The 22,191-nt window shown below is 39.4% G+C and overlaps 1 protein-coding gene across 2 annotated transcripts in view; it reads left to right on the top strand.

Moving 5' to 3' along the window:
- The window catches only part of DNAJC3 (DnaJ heat shock protein family (Hsp40) member C3), a 33,002-nt gene that overhangs the window by 9,544 nt on the left and 1,267 nt on the right, over nucleotides 1-22,191 (top strand). For both annotated transcript variants that reach the window (XM_057401141.1, XM_057401142.1), the window contains exons 4-11: nucleotides 899-973; nucleotides 9,958-10,110; nucleotides 11,422-11,603; nucleotides 13,375-13,494; nucleotides 15,304-15,409; nucleotides 15,513-15,633; nucleotides 20,632-20,764; nucleotides 21,578-21,726. In XM_057401141.1, coding sequence (XP_057257124.1) covers nucleotides 899-973; nucleotides 9,958-10,110; nucleotides 11,422-11,603; nucleotides 13,375-13,494; nucleotides 15,304-15,409; nucleotides 15,513-15,633; nucleotides 20,632-20,764; nucleotides 21,578-21,726 — 1,039 coding nt within the window. The remainder of the gene's footprint in view (nucleotides 1-898; nucleotides 974-9,957; nucleotides 10,111-11,421; nucleotides 11,604-13,374; nucleotides 13,495-15,303; nucleotides 15,410-15,512; nucleotides 15,634-20,631; nucleotides 20,765-21,577; nucleotides 21,727-22,191) is intronic.

Here is a 22,191-nt window from a genome sequence, read left to right as displayed (position 1 = left end):
TATGCTGAGTACAGTCTACCCAGTTATTCTAACAAATAGTAGTAGTATAATTAAGTTCATGTTCCTCATGGGTTTATGTTGAACATTTCTCTTCTCTTGCTTGTCGTTATTCTCCTCAGTCACCAAGGCTATGCCCTCTGAGACAGAGAAGTGGAAGAGAGCACACAGATGCCTCTTCTGTCTTAATCAGCATTTGATGTGAAACATCTCCACAGGAATTGTCCTAATCTCACTGCCTTCTGTTTGGGATTGTTGCAAGTTCTGATTTACTTATGCTTTTCTTGCTCCTGCATACTGTCTGGGAGACTGCCTTGCAGTTTGAACACAGATAGTGGAGTTATCTCTATCTAATTCTTTTATCTTCCTTTTCCGTGGGCAGTGCCATGTCCAGTGCAGCTTACATCAAAGGAGTAAATGTTAAATTCATTATTGTATGAAAATATTGTTAAATTTTCTAAGTTGTTAGCTTGTCTTTTTGCATAGCTTCTATTATTTTGAAATTTTAGTGGAAGAATTAAATGTGGGAATTATATATTGTGTATTATTTATGCTAATTTCTTAAAAATCTGTAAGCAGTTATAATCAAGTAACTGGTGTAAGGTAAACATTTACTTTGTTTTGTGCAACTCTTCAGATGAATTCTTTACATGAATTTCAGCTGCTCATAAAAACTGTGGCTGCTTTTTCTCCATCAGTTCTGGTGCAGTGATCCTTTGCCGTCAAAGAAGCCTTCTAAGAATGTCAGATCAAGAAGATGAGGAATAGGTGTTGTGATCTGTTTCAGTTTGTTAGCTGTAGTAAAATTCAGCTTTCTTTTTCCTGGTAAAGGAAGCTGAAGTTTATGTTCATAATTTGCTGAATTCCAGTTTGTACATCAAAAGAAATTGTTTTATTTCAGGCGAGATTACAGAGAGGACACTTACTGCTCAAGCAAGGAAAATTTGATGAAGCAGAGGATGACTTTAAAAATGTGGTAAGTTGGAGGCCTAATTCGAATTACATCACTGCTTTTAAGGTTGGGTTCCGAGTCTGAGTAGTTCCCCATATTTTATGTGAGACATGACATTAATAATCTCCATGATCAGAAAGTGCTCAGAGTCTCCATAGAAACACACTTGGATATTACTCACCTAAAGCTCACTTGGGTTGGTGGGGTTGGGTTTTTTTTCTTTTCATGGGTATTTTGTGCATTTCAGTCTTACATTGCAAAAATAAACTGATCTAGAACAAAATTCCTCAGAGAAAATGTGAAACTCTGTTCCCTTTCTGCACAGAATTTCTGTAAGCATGAGAATAAATAAGATTCATTCTTATTCTTACCCTTCAAGAGTTGCTAGTTTGAGCAGCTTGCATATTCCTTATGCCAAAATAAATAGAATTTGCAAGTGTAATTGATGCTGCCTTGTTGACTTTCTTTGAAGAGTTTGATGGAGAATGCAGCTCTGCATTGCAGATTACAGATGGTTAATGGAAATCTTACTAGTGAGTATGTATGACAAAACCAGACCAATTGAACTGTATGCTCTGCGGGGCAGTTGGGAGGAATTTCTCTTGCAGGTATAAATGCACCATGGTGTCTTTGTGTTTGTAGCAAAGCTGCAGTAGCAGTGGCTCCTCTAGCTGCTGCTGCTTCCTCAGTATGTTTCTTAGGAGTGTGTGGTCTGCAGTTGCGCGTCGGATTGCAGTGCAGCCCTGCCCTTTGCAAATGCAGGAGAATGTTCAGCTCTGATTAACAGAGGACATAGTTGCTGCCATAGCAACTACATGATGTCATAGTGTGTATGCATCTCTTTGCAGTTACTGTTTCTTGAAGTATTGCTTAATGCTATGTAATGGAAATGCTACAGTCAGTTGTCAAGGAACTTGCCATTTTCCAAGCCAACTGCAAAAATTAAGATTGCTGCCTTTAGTCTTTGGTATTTTTTCTCGTAAATGAGAGGGGAGGAAAGAAGGAGGAAGTCCGTTAGGGATTGAGTATCTCTTTAAGTGATCTCAAGGCTTTTACATTCAGACTCTTATTTTTTGCTACCAAAAGTGGTAGGGGCAATGCTAGCCACAAGGAAGCTTTGGCTCACATTGTAATTCAGTGGTCAAGGAGCCAAAAAAAATAAGTTGTACCTTAAAAGTTATCTCTACTGCTATTGTAGATACAGTGAAAGAAATACCAGTGGGATCTCAAAAGCTTTTAGGCTAAAATTAAGTTGTGGACTTGAATACCTCAAATTGTGTGTTTTACATGTGAACAGAGTATGTAATTTGATTATGCTCTTTAGCTGAGTAAATGTAGGTCAGGATCTGAAGAGCTCACTAGCCTCTCGCTTTGTTGCCCAGATATCACCTAACTGGACTGCTTTCATTTTGACTAAGCGTGTAGCACATCAGCAGGTTGTGCCCAGATCTGGAGCTAAATTGGAGAAAAACTTGGGCCATCCTGCATTAGTTGTGTGCAGGCTCTAAATCTGCAGTTACTGTAAGTCAGTAGGCATGCAGCAGCCTGGTCATATGTTTGAGTCTGCAGAAGATGAGTATTATGGAAAGACAAGGTGGAAATGCTGTATTTAAAAATAAAACAAACAAACAACAAACCCCAAAACTTAGAACAAACCTTCACCCCATCCATTCTTTTTTGCTGAAAGTCTTGCTTTGAAGAAAAATAATCCACTTTGTTTACTGTGCAGGGTTGCAGGATGTTACTGAGAGTAGGTGGTCCTGAGACCATCATACACATACAGAAATGAATTGTAGGATGTAAAAATGTGGGAGTTTTTGCCTTCAGTGTTATTTTATTTTCCTGAGGAAATAGTTGCATAGATGAGATGGGTTTTCTTCTGGTAAAGCCTTCTTTGAAATAGATTATATACCCTTGAATGATGGTAGATGTGTTCTCTCGTGTGACTTCACATAGGAGACAATTTGGGTCAGGTGTTGACTTCAAGGGAGCAGATCAGAATTTAAAGTATTTCCCACTTTTGAGTTGGAGAAACCAGGTCAGGGTGTGGAAATTAGGGTGAGTAATTTTACTTAGACTACTAAAGACAGACATGTAGGAATGAGATGGTTTGTAATTCCCCGTGTGATGCTCGCATTAAGAGTCAATGTCAGCAGTGTTCCTTTGTGTGCCTACCAGAACTGCAAGGTGACTGATGTAGGGACCTCTCTGTAAAATGTTTTCTCCAAGCATATTCCAAAGTCTGAATCCCTGTGGAGACTCTGAAAAGCATTATTTTTTCTTCCCATCCCTCCTCTCGAAGTCATGTTCTTGAAAGGGATCTCAGTGTTTCAGGAGATGCAATAATTTTTGAGGCAGAGAAATATCAAGAAAAAATTAGCACGTCCATATGGGGGGGGGAAATGACAAGTAAACTTTCCCAACTTGTAACAGCAGTTTTGTGTAGAGCTTGAAAGAATCATTGAAACTATTCTTTACATATAGTAGTAACCCTATCCTTTAATGTATAAACATGAAAAGAAAAAAAAATTATATCCTTAAATTCTATTTGCATGGCTTTATAATACATGGGGAAAAGTTTCAGGAGCACTCTGTACCTCTTCGAAGTTACCTGATTGCTGAGCAGAACAGTTTCTCGGTTTGGGTGTTTCTGCCTCCTGTGGCATACTAGTACTGGCTGTCTCGTGAGGCAGTGCCAGTGTGAGGGCAGGCAGTGGGAATGCCTGACTGGAAAGGATGGGAGCACTCCTTTCAGGGGCAGAGATTCTTCAAGCCCCATGATTCTTCATGCATTGTTTTGAGGTGCCTTTATTTTTTGTGTCTGCTTTGTACTTCCCTGTTGGCTGAAATTAATCGTGAGGTTTGAGTAGAAAGTGTGATTCAGACTTATGCCTCAACATAAAGTGATAGAATCATAGAATGGTTTGGGTTGGAAAGGACCTTAAAGATCATCTAGATCCAACCTCCCGGTCATGGGCAGGGACACCTTCCACTAGACCATGTTGCTTAAACCCCCATCCAGCCTGACCTTGAATGCTGCAGGGATACTAACCAATACTACATTTCTAGGAACCTCTCCTTTTAGTCAACAGATGCATGAAGCTGATGAAATTCCTTATATGGACCAGGACTTCTTCCACCTAGTAATACAGAATCACAATTTGGTAATCTTTACAGGCTGCTCAGCATTTTCCTTTGCAACTCAGTTACCTGTTTTGAAGTCTAGGACCTAGAGGGTAACAAAGCGTACAACAAACGTCAGCATAGGGGTCTTAATTCTGGTGTTCAGAGTCTTAAGGATGTATCGAGGATTAAGAAGTCCTGTGGGCACTTCAGAAAGTTACTGCTCACAGCATATGAATAGTATTCTCTGCTCCAACTTTGGTTGAGTGTTCATATGCTTTAATACCAAGTTCCTTCTGTTTTGGTTAGTAGTTTCTGAATAATAGAAGTCAACAGGACAGATCTGCGGGCACATCAGTGCTCATATCTGTAGCCTCAATCTGCTGGAATATTTTTTAACTGCAAACATGTGATTTTTAGTGAAAATAAAAGGATTATTGATATGCTTTGGTTGATGGAAGGCCTGAAAAGGTGACAAAAGCAATGCAAGTCCTGGAAGCCCTTTGTATATGCCTTATAATGTCTGTGACCCTGCTTGTGTGCTAGAGAAAATGCTAAGCATTTGAATTGCTGAATTCAACACAAAAATAGAACAAAAATTCTGCCTAGTCTATTGGAAAGTGTGGAAAGGACCAAGTTGTCATATTTCTTTTAAGTTAATCTTCATGTGTTTGAGAGTAACTATAATGCTTACAGTTGCAGTTTGTTGCAATAAATACTCTAAATTTAGGTGCCCTAAATATGCAGTTCTGTCTCCTTTGGAAGCATAACCATTTAAAAACCTGGAAACTGAAGGTGCTACTTCCAGCTCCACTAGATGTCAGCCAAGACCAAGTGACTGAGCACTGTACGTCTGCAGATTGTCTTGTAGAGAAGTCCTCAGCTGTTGTGGATAATAGTTTTCTGTGGTTGGTTGCTATATGTAATAGTATTATTTTTGGATGTAGGTGGAGGAGACCATTTTATGCCACTTTAAGTTAATCTCATTTGAGTAAGTTACTAGGGAATCTTGGGTTGGGTATTTGAAGCTGTAGTAACCAGATCAAAGTAACATTAGACTTCCAAATACATTCCTCTGCGGTACTGTGATCATCTGTAGCTTTCTAGGTAAAGACTACAAGGTATTTCCTTGCTTTTTTTCCATCTGCTTAACATCACAGTAGTGTTACCTAATACATTGCTCTGCCAATGCAGTTTTCCTTTGTGCACTGTTCTTGAGCATGTGGATGTCTTAATTTTAGATAACACAAACAGTGGAGGTTTCTTCAGTTCCCCTGAATGTTTTTCACATGCCAAAGCAGTTTTCATTGCTTGCGTATTTACACATTTAAGAAGGAAGAAAATAAAACAGCCTTAGAATGTGTAGATGTATGCCTACATTAGTGGCCCTGGACCACTCTAGAAACAGTGTATCTGTAACATTTATTTTTAACAATAACTTGATTTTAACTACAGTATTTATGAGTTTTTTCAAATTGATAATGTCTTTATAATATATACTAAGATACTCAAATGTTACTGGTGAATTGTTTGTATATTTTTAATCTGTGTTCTGAGTATGGATTTAGAGTTCTTTGTTGGTGTTTTTTCTTAAGGTGGTTGTAACTGCTTCTTCCTTAGAATTCCTGTGCTAAGTGCCCAACTTCTTCCTGTATTGTTAATGAGCCATTGCAAAGAAAGATGTAGTACTGTGTAGATGGATAGCACGACAGATTGTTAAACTGCTGAATTAGTTTAGGAATGTCTTTTAACCCTTTGCTATGCTTCTGAGAAAAGATCCTGAAGCAAAGAGTTCATACTAAATTTGATAGCAGGAGGTACTCGCTCTGTTTATAGAATCACAGGGTGGTTTAGGTTGGAAGGGACCTTAAAGATCATCCAGTTCCAATCCCTCCGCCATGGACAGGGTTCCCTTCCACTAGATCAGGTTGCTCAAGGCCCTATCCAGCCTGGCCTTGAACACTGCCAGGGATGGGGCATCCACAGCTTCTCTGGACAACCTGAGCATCATCCAACACACAAGACACAAATGGTCCTATGTAGTTTTAACATTGGTCTCACTTCAGTGTTTTGTCACTGCTGATAAAGTTTGGATGCCCTGCTACTAACAAATTTTTCTGAAGTAGTGGTGCATTCTTATTTTTTTATGTTGCTTTGTGTGTGGTTGTTGTTTCTTCTGTGTGTAGTTAGGAAGGCCATATTGATGGAGTTGTGAAATGCAGTGAAATATGGCAGTTTGGGGGGTGTGTGTGTGTGTGTGTGTGTGTGTCATGATGTTGCCTATTGAAAACCAGCATGGATTGTTTACCTTGTTAAAATGCTTTTCCCATCAGAAAACTTCTGAATACTTGATGTTTGACTGCAAATGCAACACAGCCATTCCAAGGCTGCCTACTTAGAGTAGAAATGATCTAAACGCTTTCTGTATGCCAAGAAGATGCTGGGTTTCATGAAGTGAACTACTAATACCTTTTTTTCAACTGTCCTAGGTGCAGTAAGGTAATGTTGTAAAGTTTTGTACCTTGAGATAAAGTTCTAGAAGAAGCTAGCTTCCTCACTGAGAGTAACAGGGAAAAAGATAGATACATGTGTGAATGCTTTAAAGCTCAACTTAGTTGAGAGAGGAGGATGATTTTGTTCCCTTTAATCTTGTTTACTGGGGGGAGGGGAAAATGGGGGGAAGAAGGGGAGTGGGGGTTTTGCTTAATCTAGGGTGGGTTTCTTCCCTGTATTGAGACTAGGCTATAAAACAAAGCAGCACCCATAGTAGTAAATCTGTGATAGAGAATTATTTATAGTAACAAAGCTAGTCCTGTATCCTGGTCTTTTATTTTCTGTACAGGAATTGAGTGGAGGTTTGGGGTGCTGGGTGTCAGTAGGAAATGAAAGCTGCTGTTAACAGATGGCTAGCTCTACTGCAATTTAAACGGCAACTAATTTACAGTTCTAATCCGAATGTAGTAAACATCAGACAGCAAAGCATGTACTGAGAATACACTCGCCAGTAGCAGTCTGCTTGTCCAGCAGAACTGAGCAGAGCATAGCTTCTGACTTTGTGCCTTGAGGCCACTAATGAAGCATGTAGAGGAGCATTAGGTTTGCCTTAGACCTGTATTAAATTCAGCTGAAGGGCGTTTTATAATACTTTGCTCCTTTCTTGCTCCTTTGATACTGTGTTCCTTTCTAGCATACTTAGTGTAAGCAGTTGTTCTGAGTTATCACCCCCAGGCTTACTGCTCCACAGGAAAAGCAGAAATAATGAATCACGTTTCAGTTATTTGAAATAATGACAGTCCTCTGATTACAGGGCAAAAACATAGGGGGAGGAGGGGAAGGGAGGAAAGCAAACCAAAATGAGAGTATTAAGTAACTACATCATGTTTTCAGCCTTTTCCTAGGAGCTGAATGAAAAGCTTTATTTAACATTACTGATTAAACCATCATAGCAATGCACTAATTACCTAATAAGAGTTTCTGAGTGTATATTTTCATCATACTGTAGCACACAAACACTTGATGGCTTTAGTTTAAATGATAGCTTGAGAAATTTATTTCTTTACCTGGATGATTTGTACTACCCAAAATTATCTAGGATGTTTCACTCAAATGGTTGTTATTACTGTTGGGATTGTCTGTGTGGTTGCAGAGTTGCTTTTCATACTCCACTGACATTTTTCTCCAGATAAGTAACAAGAAACATACGGTGTGTCTGAGTGCAGTGTTACTGTGAGATAAGCTTAAACAGAAGCATAAGGCTTGTCCATAGCAAAAGCTCTTTATTTTTAAGAGAGGAAAATGCTAAGAAATAGAGAGAAATTAAGCACGTCAGCTGGAACTAAAGAGTTCAGAACTTCAGAGAGCTTTGCAGCTTTGGAACTTTAAAATTACAGGGGCAGAAATTTTTCTCTGCTACAAGCTCCAGATCTGGAGGAGAAGCAGGATGCACAGCATCAGGGGTTTATAGGCAGAGTTTCTGCTGTTACCAGAAGAAAAGCTTTGTGAGACTTATATTGGGAATTAGCCTACAAAGTAGAAAAATCTTTGATCCCATTCCTTTCCTTGTGCTGCAAGATGGTGTAGGGGATAAATGATGATTTTCATGTCCAAGTACAACTTGATTTTTTGCCAGAGTAAAATAAAACCCAACTGCGTAAGGTTCAGACAGACCTAAAATGAATCTAAGATAGAGGTGGGACTTGTGCATGCTTTTAATGTGGTGTTTAGGCTTTTTCCTTTCATATCCTTCAGTGTTAGAACCAAGGGGAATTTTGTTAAGGTGTTCTGAAGGCTGATTTTGAATTACATTACATGTAGATTACATTGAGAATTGCGTTACCTTGAAGCACAAAATCTGAGTGTTTGAAGAACTTACTGATGAGAAAAAGGGAACAGACCACTTCGAGATAAAGGAGGAAAGAAAAAGTAGGGGGTGATTTTGAGGACCCAGTAACTTTAGTTAACATTTTGTGTAAGGAAAAAAAAAAAGAAATGGTAGTGCAAATTTTTTTTAGAGCAAACAAAATAATAATAAAAATTCAAGTCCTGGTGGTCTGTCCTTTTTAAAACTTTGTTAGTCATTCTGATTGGCAACAAGTATGGAGCCAGTGCCATATCCAGGCTAATCTTACAAATAAATTCCTGGCTTCACAAGGGAATGACAGATTCTTCCTGGCCCATATCTGTCTTTACAGAATCAGAGTCATTAGGGTTGGAAGGGACCCCTGGAGATCATGTGATTGAACCCCCCTGCCAAGGCAGGGCCACCTAGAGCAGGTCACACAGGAATGCATCCAGGCAGGTTTTGAATGTCTCCAGAAAGGGAGACTCCACAACCCTTCTGGGCAACCTGTTTCAGTGCTCTGCCACCCTCGGTATAAAGAAGTTCTTCCTCATGTTGAGGTGAAACTTCTCACATATTAGTTTGTGGCCACTGCTCCTTGTCCTGTCATCGGGCACCACTGAAGAGTCTGACACTATCTTCCTGGCATCCACCTTTGAGATACTTATATGCATTAATGAGATCCCATCTCAGTCTTCTCTAGACTAACCAGGCCCAGTTCATGCAGTCTCTTCTTGTAAGAGAGATGCTCCAGACCCCAGTCATCCTTGTGGCCCTGGGTCTTCTGGGTGGTAGCGGAGGTGCCTGTGAGGTTTTGGGATTTTCAAAATTTTCTCTGAAAATACAAAGCTCCCTAAACAAATGAAGGCAAATGCAATATAACACCTACTTACTCAGAGAGGGGGGCTTGAGAAATGGGAGTCTGTAGAAGAAAACTTCAGGCTTGTTTACAACTACGTATGAAGCAAAAGGCGTAGATTCCTAGCTGATCCCAGTGTTGAGCCTTTCCTCCATGTGTGCAACTTAACTTACTGCTGTAGCCACTTTTTATGGGGAAAATGGAAGAAACAGCTTTACAGTAATGCTGTCTGAGACATGTTACAGTTATTTCTGTCACGAATTTATGAATACATATTGTGCTTAATGTCCGATATGTGATTATACTATGTGGATATTTCTGCTGATGCTGAGGAATGAAGTGTATGATAACTGTAGACAGATGAATTAACTAGACTACAATTGAGAGATCCATGAGACTTCCCATGGTGATGGGGGGGACTAACTTACGTATGATGTGTCCAGTGGTAAGCAATCAGGCACCGTGGCATGAGGAACTGGATTTGTCTCACTTTCTACAACTTGTATTGAAGCTAAAAATGCCTGTCTTTTTTCTGAAGTTTGGAGTTGGAAACATTTCCAGTGGAATTTTAAAACTGATTTGGCTTTATTGGCAGCTTTAGTCAGTTCTCTGTGATATGATTATTTATGGGACAAAAAGACATCCTTGAACAAGCATTTCAGTCTCTCTCCTTCTTAATGCTTGCAGCTCAAATCCAGTCCTAGCAATAATGAGGAAAAAGAAGCCCAGACTCAGCTGACAAAATCTGATGAGCTACAGCGCCTGCATTCACAAGCATTATCTGCCTACCAGCAAGAGGATTATGAAGCCGCTATTTCTCTTCTTGATGAAATCTTGGCAGTAAGTGTGAAGTATAATGGTACTGTGAAAGGGAAGTATGAGCTCCTGTCTGACATCTGTGTATTTTTGTTTAATAACTTTTTCACTGATATGAAAACACTTGGTGTAACTGGCCCAGTTTTGCTGAGCACTGTGAGTCCATAATGAAGTTGGAGAGTAGCGAATGCTGAGCACTACCTGCAAAAAGTCAAAATAATAGGTTTTAGTTTGGGTTAAAGAGAGAACTTCAGCCAGTCTTATGTTGCAGATAATTTCCTTGATCATACTTTTCTGTTTTTTTTCAGTTTGGTGTTCCTGGGGAAGCTGGGATGTAAATCCTTCTCAAACCACTAAAGTTTTGCCAAATATAGAAGGTGTAGGTTTGTCATCTAGATTTTTCACTGCCTGTATGCAGGCAGGTTTTGTCTTGAGTGAATGAAGTAACAAAAGACTAAAAACATAAAGTTAGAAATGTAAACAGCTCACTGGTTTACAGCTTGTTCCGTAGGTATCTGTGTGTATTGAATCTTAATCGGTATAGGTAGGCTGATCATATAAGTGTAGATAATTCATCGTGGGTATTTTGTGTGTCATGTAGATACATATATTAGAAGACTGTTAACTGCTTCAACTCTTCACATGCAAATTAACACAGATTTGGAATTTGCAGCGTTATGGCTTTTGCAGAAGAAACTGCCAAAGGGTGGGAGTTTGTTTATGGGGAGGGAATGTGGAAAAGCATAAAAGCCTTGTTCTCCAAAAGGATGGCTTACAAACAAATGATAAGACCCAGAATAAATTCTCACCAGGACAAATTATGATTAGCATTTCCTTTTAAGTAATTATTCTTGCTATATTGTGACATTATTACTTCTGTATATTTATCTTTAAAATATGGATACTAAGATCAAATCTTGTGTGGCTGAATCATGCCCTCAGATTTCTTTCTAGAGGACATCTGACAGCTTGGTCCTTGCTGTTCATTACCCTGAGTCTTTTGGGAAGATGTAAGAAGTTATGATTCTGATATCCTTCACTGGAGGCTCAACAGACTGTCCCAGTTTAAGCAGTGCCAACAGATTTAATTCATCTCCCTGCATGAGCTCATTGAATCACTTACAAATTTTTCAGGCCTTTGTTTTCTATGTGGGCAGGTGCATCACAGCATCCACCAGGAAGCAGAGATGCTAATTTCATGTGCTCTGCGTGCAGCTTGAACCTTATGCTATTGCAGGTGGCAAAGTGAAATTAAATGGGGTTTTTCTCTTGCTGGGGAGGAAAAGAAGTGAAGTGTTATAGACCAAAAACAAGCTTTAATTTTGATTTCTCAAGGTTTGTGTTTGGGATGCAGAGCTACGGGAACTTCGAGCTGAGTGTTATATAAAGGAAGGAGAACCAAGCAAAGCCATTAGTGACTTGAAAGCTGCTGCCAAGTTAAAGAATGATAACACTGAAGCCTTCTATAAAATCAGCAGAATATACTATCAATTGGGGGACCATGAATTGTCACTCAGGTAATTTTCCTGTTTGCTGTAACCGTTATAATTGAGACACAGTGTGATGATATAGGTCATGATAAACCATGAAATATCTATGTTGTCTGGTTTTTGGATGGAGTAGCACCTCTGGCTTAGATCTGATAAAGGAAGCTCTTTTCCAGAAGCTAAGAGTCGCAAGGGAAGACACCATGTTTATTCTTGGCAGACCAGCCATCAGTGGTTCGTAGCATCTTGCTTACCTAAGTGGAAGCCATAGCGCAAGTCTGTCAGAGTTGCTTACTTTACTGCTTTTCTCCATCTCTAAACTTGCTTTGGTGAAGCTCTTTTTTTTTTTTTTTTTTTTTTTTAACCTTCAGACTTCATCCAGCTGAAGTTTACAGTGGAAACAAAAAATGTATGCATTAGGTCTTAGGGCTAGGCTAGGTTTTTATTTTGAAGAGTAGAAACAAAGGATTACAAGCTTATAAATAAAGAAAAAGTCCAGAAGCATCCAAGTGTAAGAAGCTGGGGATCCAGAGCTGCCAATCTTTCATTCTTATGGGCAGTGTCCAGTATTGGAGTACTTTTTGACAACACCCTACCTTTTTATTCATTTTCACTTAAGTTTAAGGTGTTATTCCCATACATTCCTAGTCAGTCCTGCAGATTACTGCACTTGCCCAATCTAGACTCTTAACTTTATGCCTAGCTGGACAAATGATATAATCCTTTTTGCACATGAGTGGTTTCTGTGCAGCTCATCACTTCAGATGCTCTACCTTCATCTCCAAGTTCCTTCCAATATGGTTTCTACTACAGAATCTCTTTAGTAAGATTTCTTTTCCCACCCACTCCCTCAAATCCACACATGAGCACACTCTGTTAATAACTTAATCAAAAAGTTTTTACAAGTGCAATTGAGAGAGCTGCTGAAGAATAGAGTAGTATCAGTATAAAGGAATAAGCCTCTCCTTTATTCTTCTCTGTCACTTTTCTATTTCTTGCATCATAAGATACAGTATGAGAGTTGTATAGCTCTTGGACTTGCTGGCTAATGAATTGTGTCCTTCCCTTAGTTTCTTCCGTTTACCTTTACAGGCTTAATGATTTTCAAATAATAGGTGGTTTTGTGTGTGCTTAGGAAGAAAATGAGATTTTTGTGATCTCCTTCTAAAAATAACACCTTGGTTGTGCTATGATGACTCTGTATGGTACAAAACTTCTGTTCTTTCATATGATTGCATTCTGGAGGGTTTTAAGACTTTGGCCTATTTTAAGAGGTATCTGCCCTAATCAGAGTCTGATTAAACAGTCTTTGCAGTGAAAAGTCAGGCTCAGGTTTGGCTGAGATTTCATCAAAAGAATGGGTCTTAGCTGAACTTCATCTGTTTCAGGCAGTATAAAATATACTTCTACATGGGTATTGTAATACAGCCGAGTTAAATATACAAGAAAATCACAACCTATTGCATCTGATACCTGATGACTATTAATTTCATTCCCAGGGTATATTTTTCTTCCGCTGTTTAGTCAGTTATTAGTGTTACACTCGTCAGTCTCTGTCTATTTGGCAGTACAAAATAATTATACCCAAAACCAGACAAATATTCCTGTATGTTCTGGAAGTCTTTTTTGTTTCACTTTAAATTCATTTTTTAATGAAGGGAGAGATAGTGTAAAAGTCATAACTGTTCTGGACAGCTTATAGATGTTACATTGCACCTCTAGATGAAATTTCATTGTGTGTGGTGATGTCTTCTGTTTCGGTTTTTGTTTTTATTTTCCATTCCTATCTCCTTGGAAACAGTGAAGTCCGGGAGTGTCTGAAACTGGACCAAGATCACAAGCAGTGCTTCTCTCTGTATAAACAAGTAAAGAAACTCAATAAGCAGATTGAGTCAGCAGAGGAATTCATCCGAGAAGGCAGGTAAGTGTTCACTGCTATATTAAAAACAAAGAGGAAAACCAGCCACTGCTGAGGTGCCAACTTACTATTGATTGAGGAGTTAAGTGATGCTTTTTGCATCTGACAGTTAAAGTGGATAACAGAGCATAGCGCTCAAATTACTATCAAGATAAATATTGACTCACATAGTGACAATTCTGTTCTCATTCCTTCTGAATGCCACTGTCTTCTCTTTGCGTGGTTAGCTTCTTTGTAGAGAAAGTAGTAAGACTGAGATAGGGATGATATCTGTCAGCTCTCATATATTGTTTCTTGGCACTGATGTGGCCACACCTGAGTGCTGCGCTTTCCAGTACAAGAGAGATGAAACTACGGAGTGAGGAAGTCCAGCAAAGTGCCACCGAGATGATGGAGGGACTGGAGCATCTCTGTCCCTTTGAGGAAAGGCTGAAATAGCTTTGACTGTTCCCCGTGAGCATTCTCTTCTACAGGGTGGTCTCATCAATGTATATAAACACCTGAAAGGAGGATGCAGAGGGTGCAGCAACCTTTCAATAGTGCCCAGTGACGGGACCAGGGCAATGGATGCAAGGGGAAATGGGAAATTCCATTTGAACATAAGGAAATGCTTCCCAGTACCCCCTTGTTTTCACTGGTGCAGGTTACCTAGAGAGGTTGTGGAGTCTCCCTGCTTTGGAGATACTCAGAATGCATCTGGATATGGTCCTGGATATGGATATCAGGTCTGGATATGGCAGCTTGCTTTAGGTGGCCCTGTTTTAGCAGGGGGGTTGGACCAGATGACCTCCAGAAGTCCCTTCCAACTTCAGCTATTCTGTGATTAAAAGCCCATGTTTTTAGATTAAACCCACCTAGTAATTCTACAGTCCCTTGCCAGCAAAAATGGATCTGACTAATGGGCTTCTTTAATGCACTCTACTAAATGATAGACAATGCCTCTGTATTCTTCTGTTTCTTTATTTCAGTTTTGTGTGCTATCAAGCACACAACATCCAACTGTAATCTAAGGACCCCTAATACGTGATTAAACATTGTCAAGGTGGCTTTTCAAAATGCAGTATAGGAATGTGAATTAGCACTACTGAAGACAATTTTATTAAGTTAGCAATCTGTTTGGAGTCTTTTCACTTCAGTCTTCTATTTAATCAAGTATCAGCACATTTTCAGGGAGTGTTCTTTGGGCTTGAATTTCTCCTAGGTTGTAGCAACCCATGGGTTCAGTCACATGCTTGCATTTTTAGGTGAATGTTCTAACCAATTTCTTACTCAAACCATGGAACTTAAGCATTTTTGAAACCTTCACAGCAAAAATACCTTTTACTGTGTGACTTGTGAGGAGGAGGAAGGGAGAAAACAACCATCTGATCCAAGCTGCCATAAAGGACTTGTCTTTTTGTACCAAGAAATGCAAGCAATACAGTGCTCACAGCAAGACTCCAGTTTTAGCCATCTTGTGTATCAGGGAGGGAAATGCTTTTCTCCAAGTACAGAGTGGTGTGTTGGACAGGAGGCAAATCTAGAGACTGTTGTCTGTGCACAGTGAGGGGTAGTTTTTACCTTCTGCAAAACTGTGCCAGGCATAGTCCCTGCTCTTCTGTCTCATAGCACAGAAAAGGGAATGGGGATGTAATTGAAGTGGCTGAAAGGTTTCTTCATACTGTTGTCTCACACCACACCTTTAAAACTACTAAAGTTAAGGTACATTTCTATAAGGATGTAAAAGTCTGTGAATTTTGAAACTTGTAAATACATCACACGATGAAATTGTTACTGCATATCATGATGTTATGCTTACTGTGATTTAAACAGGTATCAAGATGCTATCAGTAAGTATGAGGCTGTAATGAAAACTGAGCCAGATGTCCCAATTTATGCTACTCGTGCCAAAGAAAGGATCTGCCACTGCTTGTCAAAGGTAATACTGGTTATATCTGTCTGTAAACTTCTTTAAAGCAAACACCACAAAAATAAACAAGCCACAGCACTATATGACTTCTGTTGTACTTTCTCCTCCCTAGAATCAGCAGGCTACAGAAGCCATAAAAGTTTGTACAGAAGTTTTGCAGCTGGAGTCAACCAATGTGAATGCCCTGAAAGACAGAGCAGAAGCTTATCTGCTGGAAGACCTTTATGAAGAAGGTACAGTTGTATGCTGTTTGCACATAACTTTTTTGTGTGCATTTAAAACGCAGTCAGCCTTTTGCCTGTTTTTTAACATGCGCTTTGATTCTATACTATGTTGTTATCCCTAATCAGCACTGGTAGTTGCAGATTTCACAAAAATACCTGCTGGTAATTTTGTCTTGATGAGTATAAGTGGAATGTACTTGTTCCATTTACAGTGCAGTTGTCTTTACAACAGTGGGCTATGTTCAGGATGTTTTAGGAGACTGCAGCTTACTCAGCTTACTTAGCTTACTTAAACGCATTTTATATAATCAGCAGTGTCAGACAACTGTTTAAAAATAAAAGGTAATTACAGTTAGGGTGATATAAATCTGTTTTAGTAACTCTATTTTAATGTCTTCATGTGGCAGCATGAAATGCCATTCCACCCCCTAGCATGTACTGAGGGCAGAGGAAGATGATAGCCATTGCTTCACCTCTATGGGTCTCTAGTGCTGTTAAGAGCAGTAAACTGATGCCACTCCTTAGGCTGAATTTTCCATGCAGGGTTTCCGTAAAATGCATATTGTTACATGGTCCCATCTGCAGCCTCAGGAAGTAGGGACTGAGTAGTAAGTGCCATTAGTAGTAAGTGCCATTATTATGTTGTTACCTGGCTTCTTTGAGTGCTAATGTGCTATTAAAAAAAAAATCTTCAAAATCTAATTTAGTAAATCTCATTTCCACAAGAAACGAGGCTTAAGAAGGAAATTTGGACAGTCTGGCTGTTCAGCCCCTGAGCTCAGTCATGCAGCAGTTCTTGAAGCATTGGGCTGTTTCAGTCAAATGTAATGAAAGAGAGAACTTGTAGGCTTTAAATCTACAGAAAACTAGTTCCATGATTTTTAGTACTTACAGAGCAATTTTTCTGTTCTGTATTCTGGTAGTGGATCTTTTGCTTTACAACTGAAAAAAAAGTCTTTCTGATTTAAACATTCATGAGGCAGCTGTTCTCATTTATAGCACACAGATTTATTTTTTTTTGCCTTTTTTGAGAAATTAAGGAGAGATGATATTGCTCACCTCCTGAAGCTTGCTTCAAATATGAGATACCCATTTTGTTCTCATATTAGGCTTCCTTGCTCAAATCAAAACACCATATAAAGAGGACTGGTGTGGTTTCAGACAGTCCTTTTCATCAGGCCTGTAGACTTTGTACATCTGAAGTGACCTAGTCCCCCTTTGCTGAGACTGGCAAGCCTTCTTTCCCGCTGTAAGAAAAATGGTGAAAGCATAATTCAGAGAACTGATGTACAAAGGGGGGTTGCTTAAAAACCCCCAACATTCCCAAAGTATGCAGAAAAATCCTTTTTCTCTTAGGCTAATGGTTTTCCCTCTGTTGATTAGAACTGCAGTGTCAGCCTAAAAGTAAGACTCAGGAAGATTTCACAGTGATGAGGTCCCCTTTAGGCATTTCCCAATCTTTTTCTGTACTTCAGAACAGTGGAAGTATATTCAGTGAGTGCTGGGAAAAGTACATGTACAAATGAATAAAAAAGCCCCTCAAAACCCAAACAAGAGTTTAAGGTACAGAATACAAATCTACAAGATAAGCTTGTGCAGAGGTTTTTGGTGTAAAAGGAAGGAGTATCAGCAAAAGGAGAACCCAAAGGAAATTTAAGGTTCTTTCCTCCCTTCAAGATGTATGTATCTTCAGCTTATAGGAGGGTGCAGACAGGCAGGCCAAACAGGCCCTGCTGTGAGTCCTCTTTGATGTACGTTTTGCTTTTTAGTAATGGACGGAATTGATCTGTTTGTTTTCTTGAAATTGATGAATCTCAGTTTGGGTCTTTCTAACATTATCTTCAGTTAAATCCTCACCTGTTTCTCCTTCCTCTAGGGTGAGAGAATCTGGCAACACTTGCAAACTGGAAGGGGGGGGGGGAAGCTTTGTAATGAGGTGCACAAATGCAGCTTGGTCTTACGATGGAGCAAATGCCTACCTATTATGGGATGTAAGGAAACATGGAGGGGACACACCTAGGATTTGGGACAGCTTATTTCCTTGGCTGGAGCCTGCTGGCTTGGCCTGGCCTGGTTCTAAGTGGACAACCACGCTAGAGTGGAGCCGTGCTCATCTAAATCCCCACGGTTTAGCATATCGTCTGCCTTTCTTCTGCCCTTGACAGTAGTGAGATGATTGTAGTTACACTCTGCCTTCCAGCAGAGCCTCCATAAACACTATTATAGCCCATTAATGTTAGTCTGCCTAAAGGTGCCTCCATTTATCCTTAAGTTTTAACTGCTGTAAAAATGATGGCTGATTTCTCTCTGTTGTAGAGAACAGTAGAGCAATTAAAATTGCCTTATATTTAAAGAGGAAACTGATTCTCCTCTCAAGAAAACTTCAAGCTAGAGGCATCCATTTTCCTGTTTTAAAGCCAGAAAAATTTGAATTACTTGTAATTCAGAACTTTGAAGGCTATTATTGTTAAGTCTTCAAGATGCATTTCAGTATGTATTGCTGAGTTCTGATTCCCATCAAATGGGTTTAATTACTTTATAATCACATGGGATCCAGGGCTTGTCTACAGAGACAGATGTGTAATGACTCAGTTTCTGGCTTACCTCATAAGTACAGGAGTCTGTCTCAAGTATACAGCATGAGTTTTGTAAAAGAATTAAAAACTCCACCTTTTTCTTTTCCCCCTCTTCCCTACCCTACTGCTGCAGAGGAAAGAGTTCTGTTTCAGTACAACTGTAACTGGTTCAGGTATTCCTCTAATGGTTGACATGGACATAGGTTGTCTGCAGTTACTGGTGTTTGATAGTAAATGAACTCTGCATGTGGAATAATGGGAATCTTGGTCACTGTTTTAGAGTTGGTAGGCAAGATAGGAAAGCCAGCTAAGGTATTTAGAGATATGATGTGCTTACTGTTTGAGAGATTGTGAAAACTCCTGTATTGAAAGAAAGAGAGTTAGATTTGACTAAAGTATTTGTATTGGAACTGGTACTGGTAACTGGTAGTTCCTTTTGTGTCGTGGCATACATGGGGCAGGATGAAAGGAAGAAAGGATGCTCACTGAAACAGCAAGTCAGTGATTCTTGTAGGGTATGTGAGGGACTAGTACATTTAGAAATAGGGACTGAGCAGAACTGATATCTCATTTGATATGAAATAGGAATATTTCTCATGCTTTCATAGCAAACTGCTGGTGGTCAGGAAGCTTGTTATCCTGCTACCACCTGCTTCTAGCCCTCACCCCTCAGGTGGGGAGAGCATTAGCTCTCTGAAAGGAGAAAATTCCTACACTGGAGAGTACCATCAAAACTGAAGTGTCTTCCAACTGGGAGAATGCAAAATGTACTTGCCATCAGGTGTGCTGGGTGCATTCCATCTGCAGTGTGCAGCACTGAAAACCATGCCTTCCTCTGTGCTTAATGCTTGCAGCCTTTAAATAAAGGAGTCAGTCTTGTACTGTCATTGCAAATCCTTGACCCTGAGCAGCTTGGTTTCCAGCAGCGGTGTCTGCTGTAGACGATGTGATGCTCAATGATGTTGAGCAATCTGATCTGCATTTGGCAGACATTGTGGTGGGACCTCCCATTATTACATGAAGCAGATTAAGTATTCTGGTGCTTAAAATCATTGGAGTGGTAAAGCAGCATGATGAAATCCCTGCATTTTCATTCTTTTTATCAGTTTTGACAGCATATGTTGGGCACACGCATTAGTGTACGCTTCTGTTTGTTGGGTTTTTTTTAATGACTGGACAAATGATTACAAATATCAGCAGAAGCCAAAATGCTTTTTGAAGCAGCAAATGACAGTGTCCAGTGATGTGAAAATGAATAGAAATTGTTTTGTTTGTAATAGCACATGAAGCTATTGGGGCACTGGAAATACTTTTTGGATTATTGTGTTGTGGTTTTGTGGTGTGTTTTTTTTCGGTAACCAAAGCAAGATTGCAGTGGTATCAGATGTCTGGGTAATACGAATTCATTAGCACTTCCTGCTGTCTTGCTCAGAAACAGTGAAAAACAAATGTAACACCTGCTGAGAAATAGCATCTGCTTGGAAATAATCTGTTGCAAGTACTTTGTCTAACTGGGGAAACCTAGGAAACTCGGATCTGCAAATGAGACTTTGAAGATTAGAACAGTGAAAGAAGAGCAGTTTCATTAAAGACTTAAAAACAGTTGCTTCCCTCGATAAGTCTTGATATCAAAGAATTTGTCAACTTGGTGTCTTAAGCATTCAGTTGCCACTTACAGTAGTAATATAGTTTACTTAAAGTGTTGACCTGAAATGTCTTAAAAATTCGTGAATACGTTACAGTACCTCTTGCTTTCATTCCTGAGAAATGCCACTTCTTGAAATAAATGCGAGAGCATGCCTTTGGGGAAAACCCCAACCTTAAAACATAACTGCCTGCATGTTATGCAGAGGCATAAAAGGCAAATATTTGTCTTGCACTAACAGTATGAACCTCCTTGTAATCTGAAATCCATTTTTATCGCCATTAGAGAGGAAGAGGCTTTTTATCCTCTTGATTGAGGTGAACAGGGAGAAGAAGGAATATTAGTATAATATTACTTGTTATGCATCTTCACTTGAGCAGCAGTGTGGGACTAACACTGTGCAGTGGGCTCTTCAGATAACAACTCCTGAAATTTCCTTCTTGACTTCTTTTTCATCCCTGTCCTAGATGCTCATTACATTCATCCATGTGACTGTTGTAGCTTCTAGAGAGTGTTCTGACCCACTACTAGTAACCTCCCTTCTTCCTTCCCAAAAAGTGTGAACCCAGAGGAAGAAAAATGCCTAATTTATATGTGAAAAATTATTCTCCTCTACTCAAAGTTATGTAAAACCCCCACCCCAAAACATGGAAAGTTGAATTAAAAGCTCTGCTGTTTACACATGGAAATAGCACACCCTCAGTTTTGATGAGTGGTTGAGTTCTTTAAATTGAAGTGTATAAAAGAGTTGTGTAATCTTTCTTTTATTTACTTTTTTTACTAAAGCTATTAAAGACTACGAGACTGCCCAAGCCAATAGTGAAAATGATCAGCAGATTCGGGAGGGGCTGGAACGTGCCCAGAAGATGCTGAAGCAATCACAGAAGAGGGATTACTATAAAATATTAGGAGTAAAAAGGTGAGATAATAATATCTGAGATGATAATATGAAAGTTGGTTATTAAACCAGTACATCTAGGGCTGATCATTTGAATTTGTTCTGCTGAGTGTTCCTGTATGTTACTACATTCATTTTCCTCCTGTAGCAGTTTAGCAGCGTTCAGCTTTTAAGTAGCATTTGTTTGTAGTTCCTTTTGGATAGAGTAAGAAAACAACATTGGGAAGAAAGGAAATAGATCCCTTAGGAAGAAACTCTTAGTATAGACAAAGGGTCAGGTGAATGAATTGGTGATGAAATGAAGACTGGAGAGAATTACTGAAAGCAACAAAAAATGAAACTGTGGCAAGTAGTGTGACAGACGGGAAGAGTTTGAAAGGAGTAACTGAAAGGTATCTAGAATACTTATGCCATTAACCTTGAGAAACCAACGACTTCTTTCCAACAAGAACTGAGCAGATGTCTAGTTCTGAACTAGTATTGCTCATCTTTCCAGTTGTGAACTAATTTGATCTCTACTCTGTATTTTTTGTTACCAATTGCAAGTTCTTCAGACTGGGAACTGTATTCTGCCGGGTAGCTGGCAGTAGCATCTCTCCAAAGAAAGTAAATGGGTGGTGAAGGAAAGAGTGAGTAATCTTTGTTTAAAGTTGCAGCCTGCTTCTTCTTTTTTTTTGTGTAAAGAATCTTCAGTGCCACTCCAGAAGGCTTACGAGCACCTCATCATTTTCCTGATGCCCTTAGTTACTGTCTCAGTGTTTAGTGAATCTAGAGGTTTATTTTAATGTGCACGTGACAACTAGAGAATTTAAAGTTACGATTTTATCCATCCAGGAACGCTCGAAAGCAGGAGATCATAAAAGCTTACAGAAAGCTGGCATCGCAGTGGCACCCTGATAATTTCCAGAGTGAGGAAGAAAAGAAGAAAGCAGAGAAAAAATTCATTGATATAGCAGCTGCTAAAGAAGTCCTCACTGACCCAGGTAATGATTGTTCTTATAACTTTTTTTTTAATTACATTTCTACAGTAATGTAAAATTCAGCAAGTGTAAGTCATAAGCATTGCAGCTTCCCCTTTTCTTTCTCCTCTTACCCATCTTAAGAAGACAGTGCAGTAATACTTGCATCCAGTCTGTTGCATGAAGTCAGATGTAAAGCTGGAATGAATTACTGTGTTTCAGTGACTGTAAACTAAAGTCTCTTTAGGGTATCATTTTGCAGAGATTTGCAAGATTGATTAACTCTGGAGTTCATAGACTCCATACAATGGTTTGAGTTGGAAGGGACCTTAAAGATCATAGAGTTCTGCCCCCATTGCCACAGGCAGGGACACGTTTTATTAGACCAGGTTTCTGAAAGCCCTGTCCAACCTGGCCTTGAACACAACTTATCAAGGACAAAATACCCCAGTTATTTGTTGGGGTAGTGCAGCTGTCCTGTTCCTGTTG

Source organism: Pezoporus wallicus, unplaced genomic scaffold, assembly GCF_028554395.1.
Source record: "Pezoporus wallicus isolate ANWC-B61680 ecotype Strahan unplaced genomic scaffold, APGP_CSIRO_Pwel_v1 contig_6944, whole genome shotgun sequence".
NCBI classification, from domain to species: domain Eukaryota; kingdom Metazoa; phylum Chordata; class Aves; order Psittaciformes; family Psittacidae; genus Pezoporus; species Pezoporus wallicus.
Note: the sequence above shows the minus strand (reverse complement) of the source record. Positions and strands in the feature narration are given on the sequence as shown.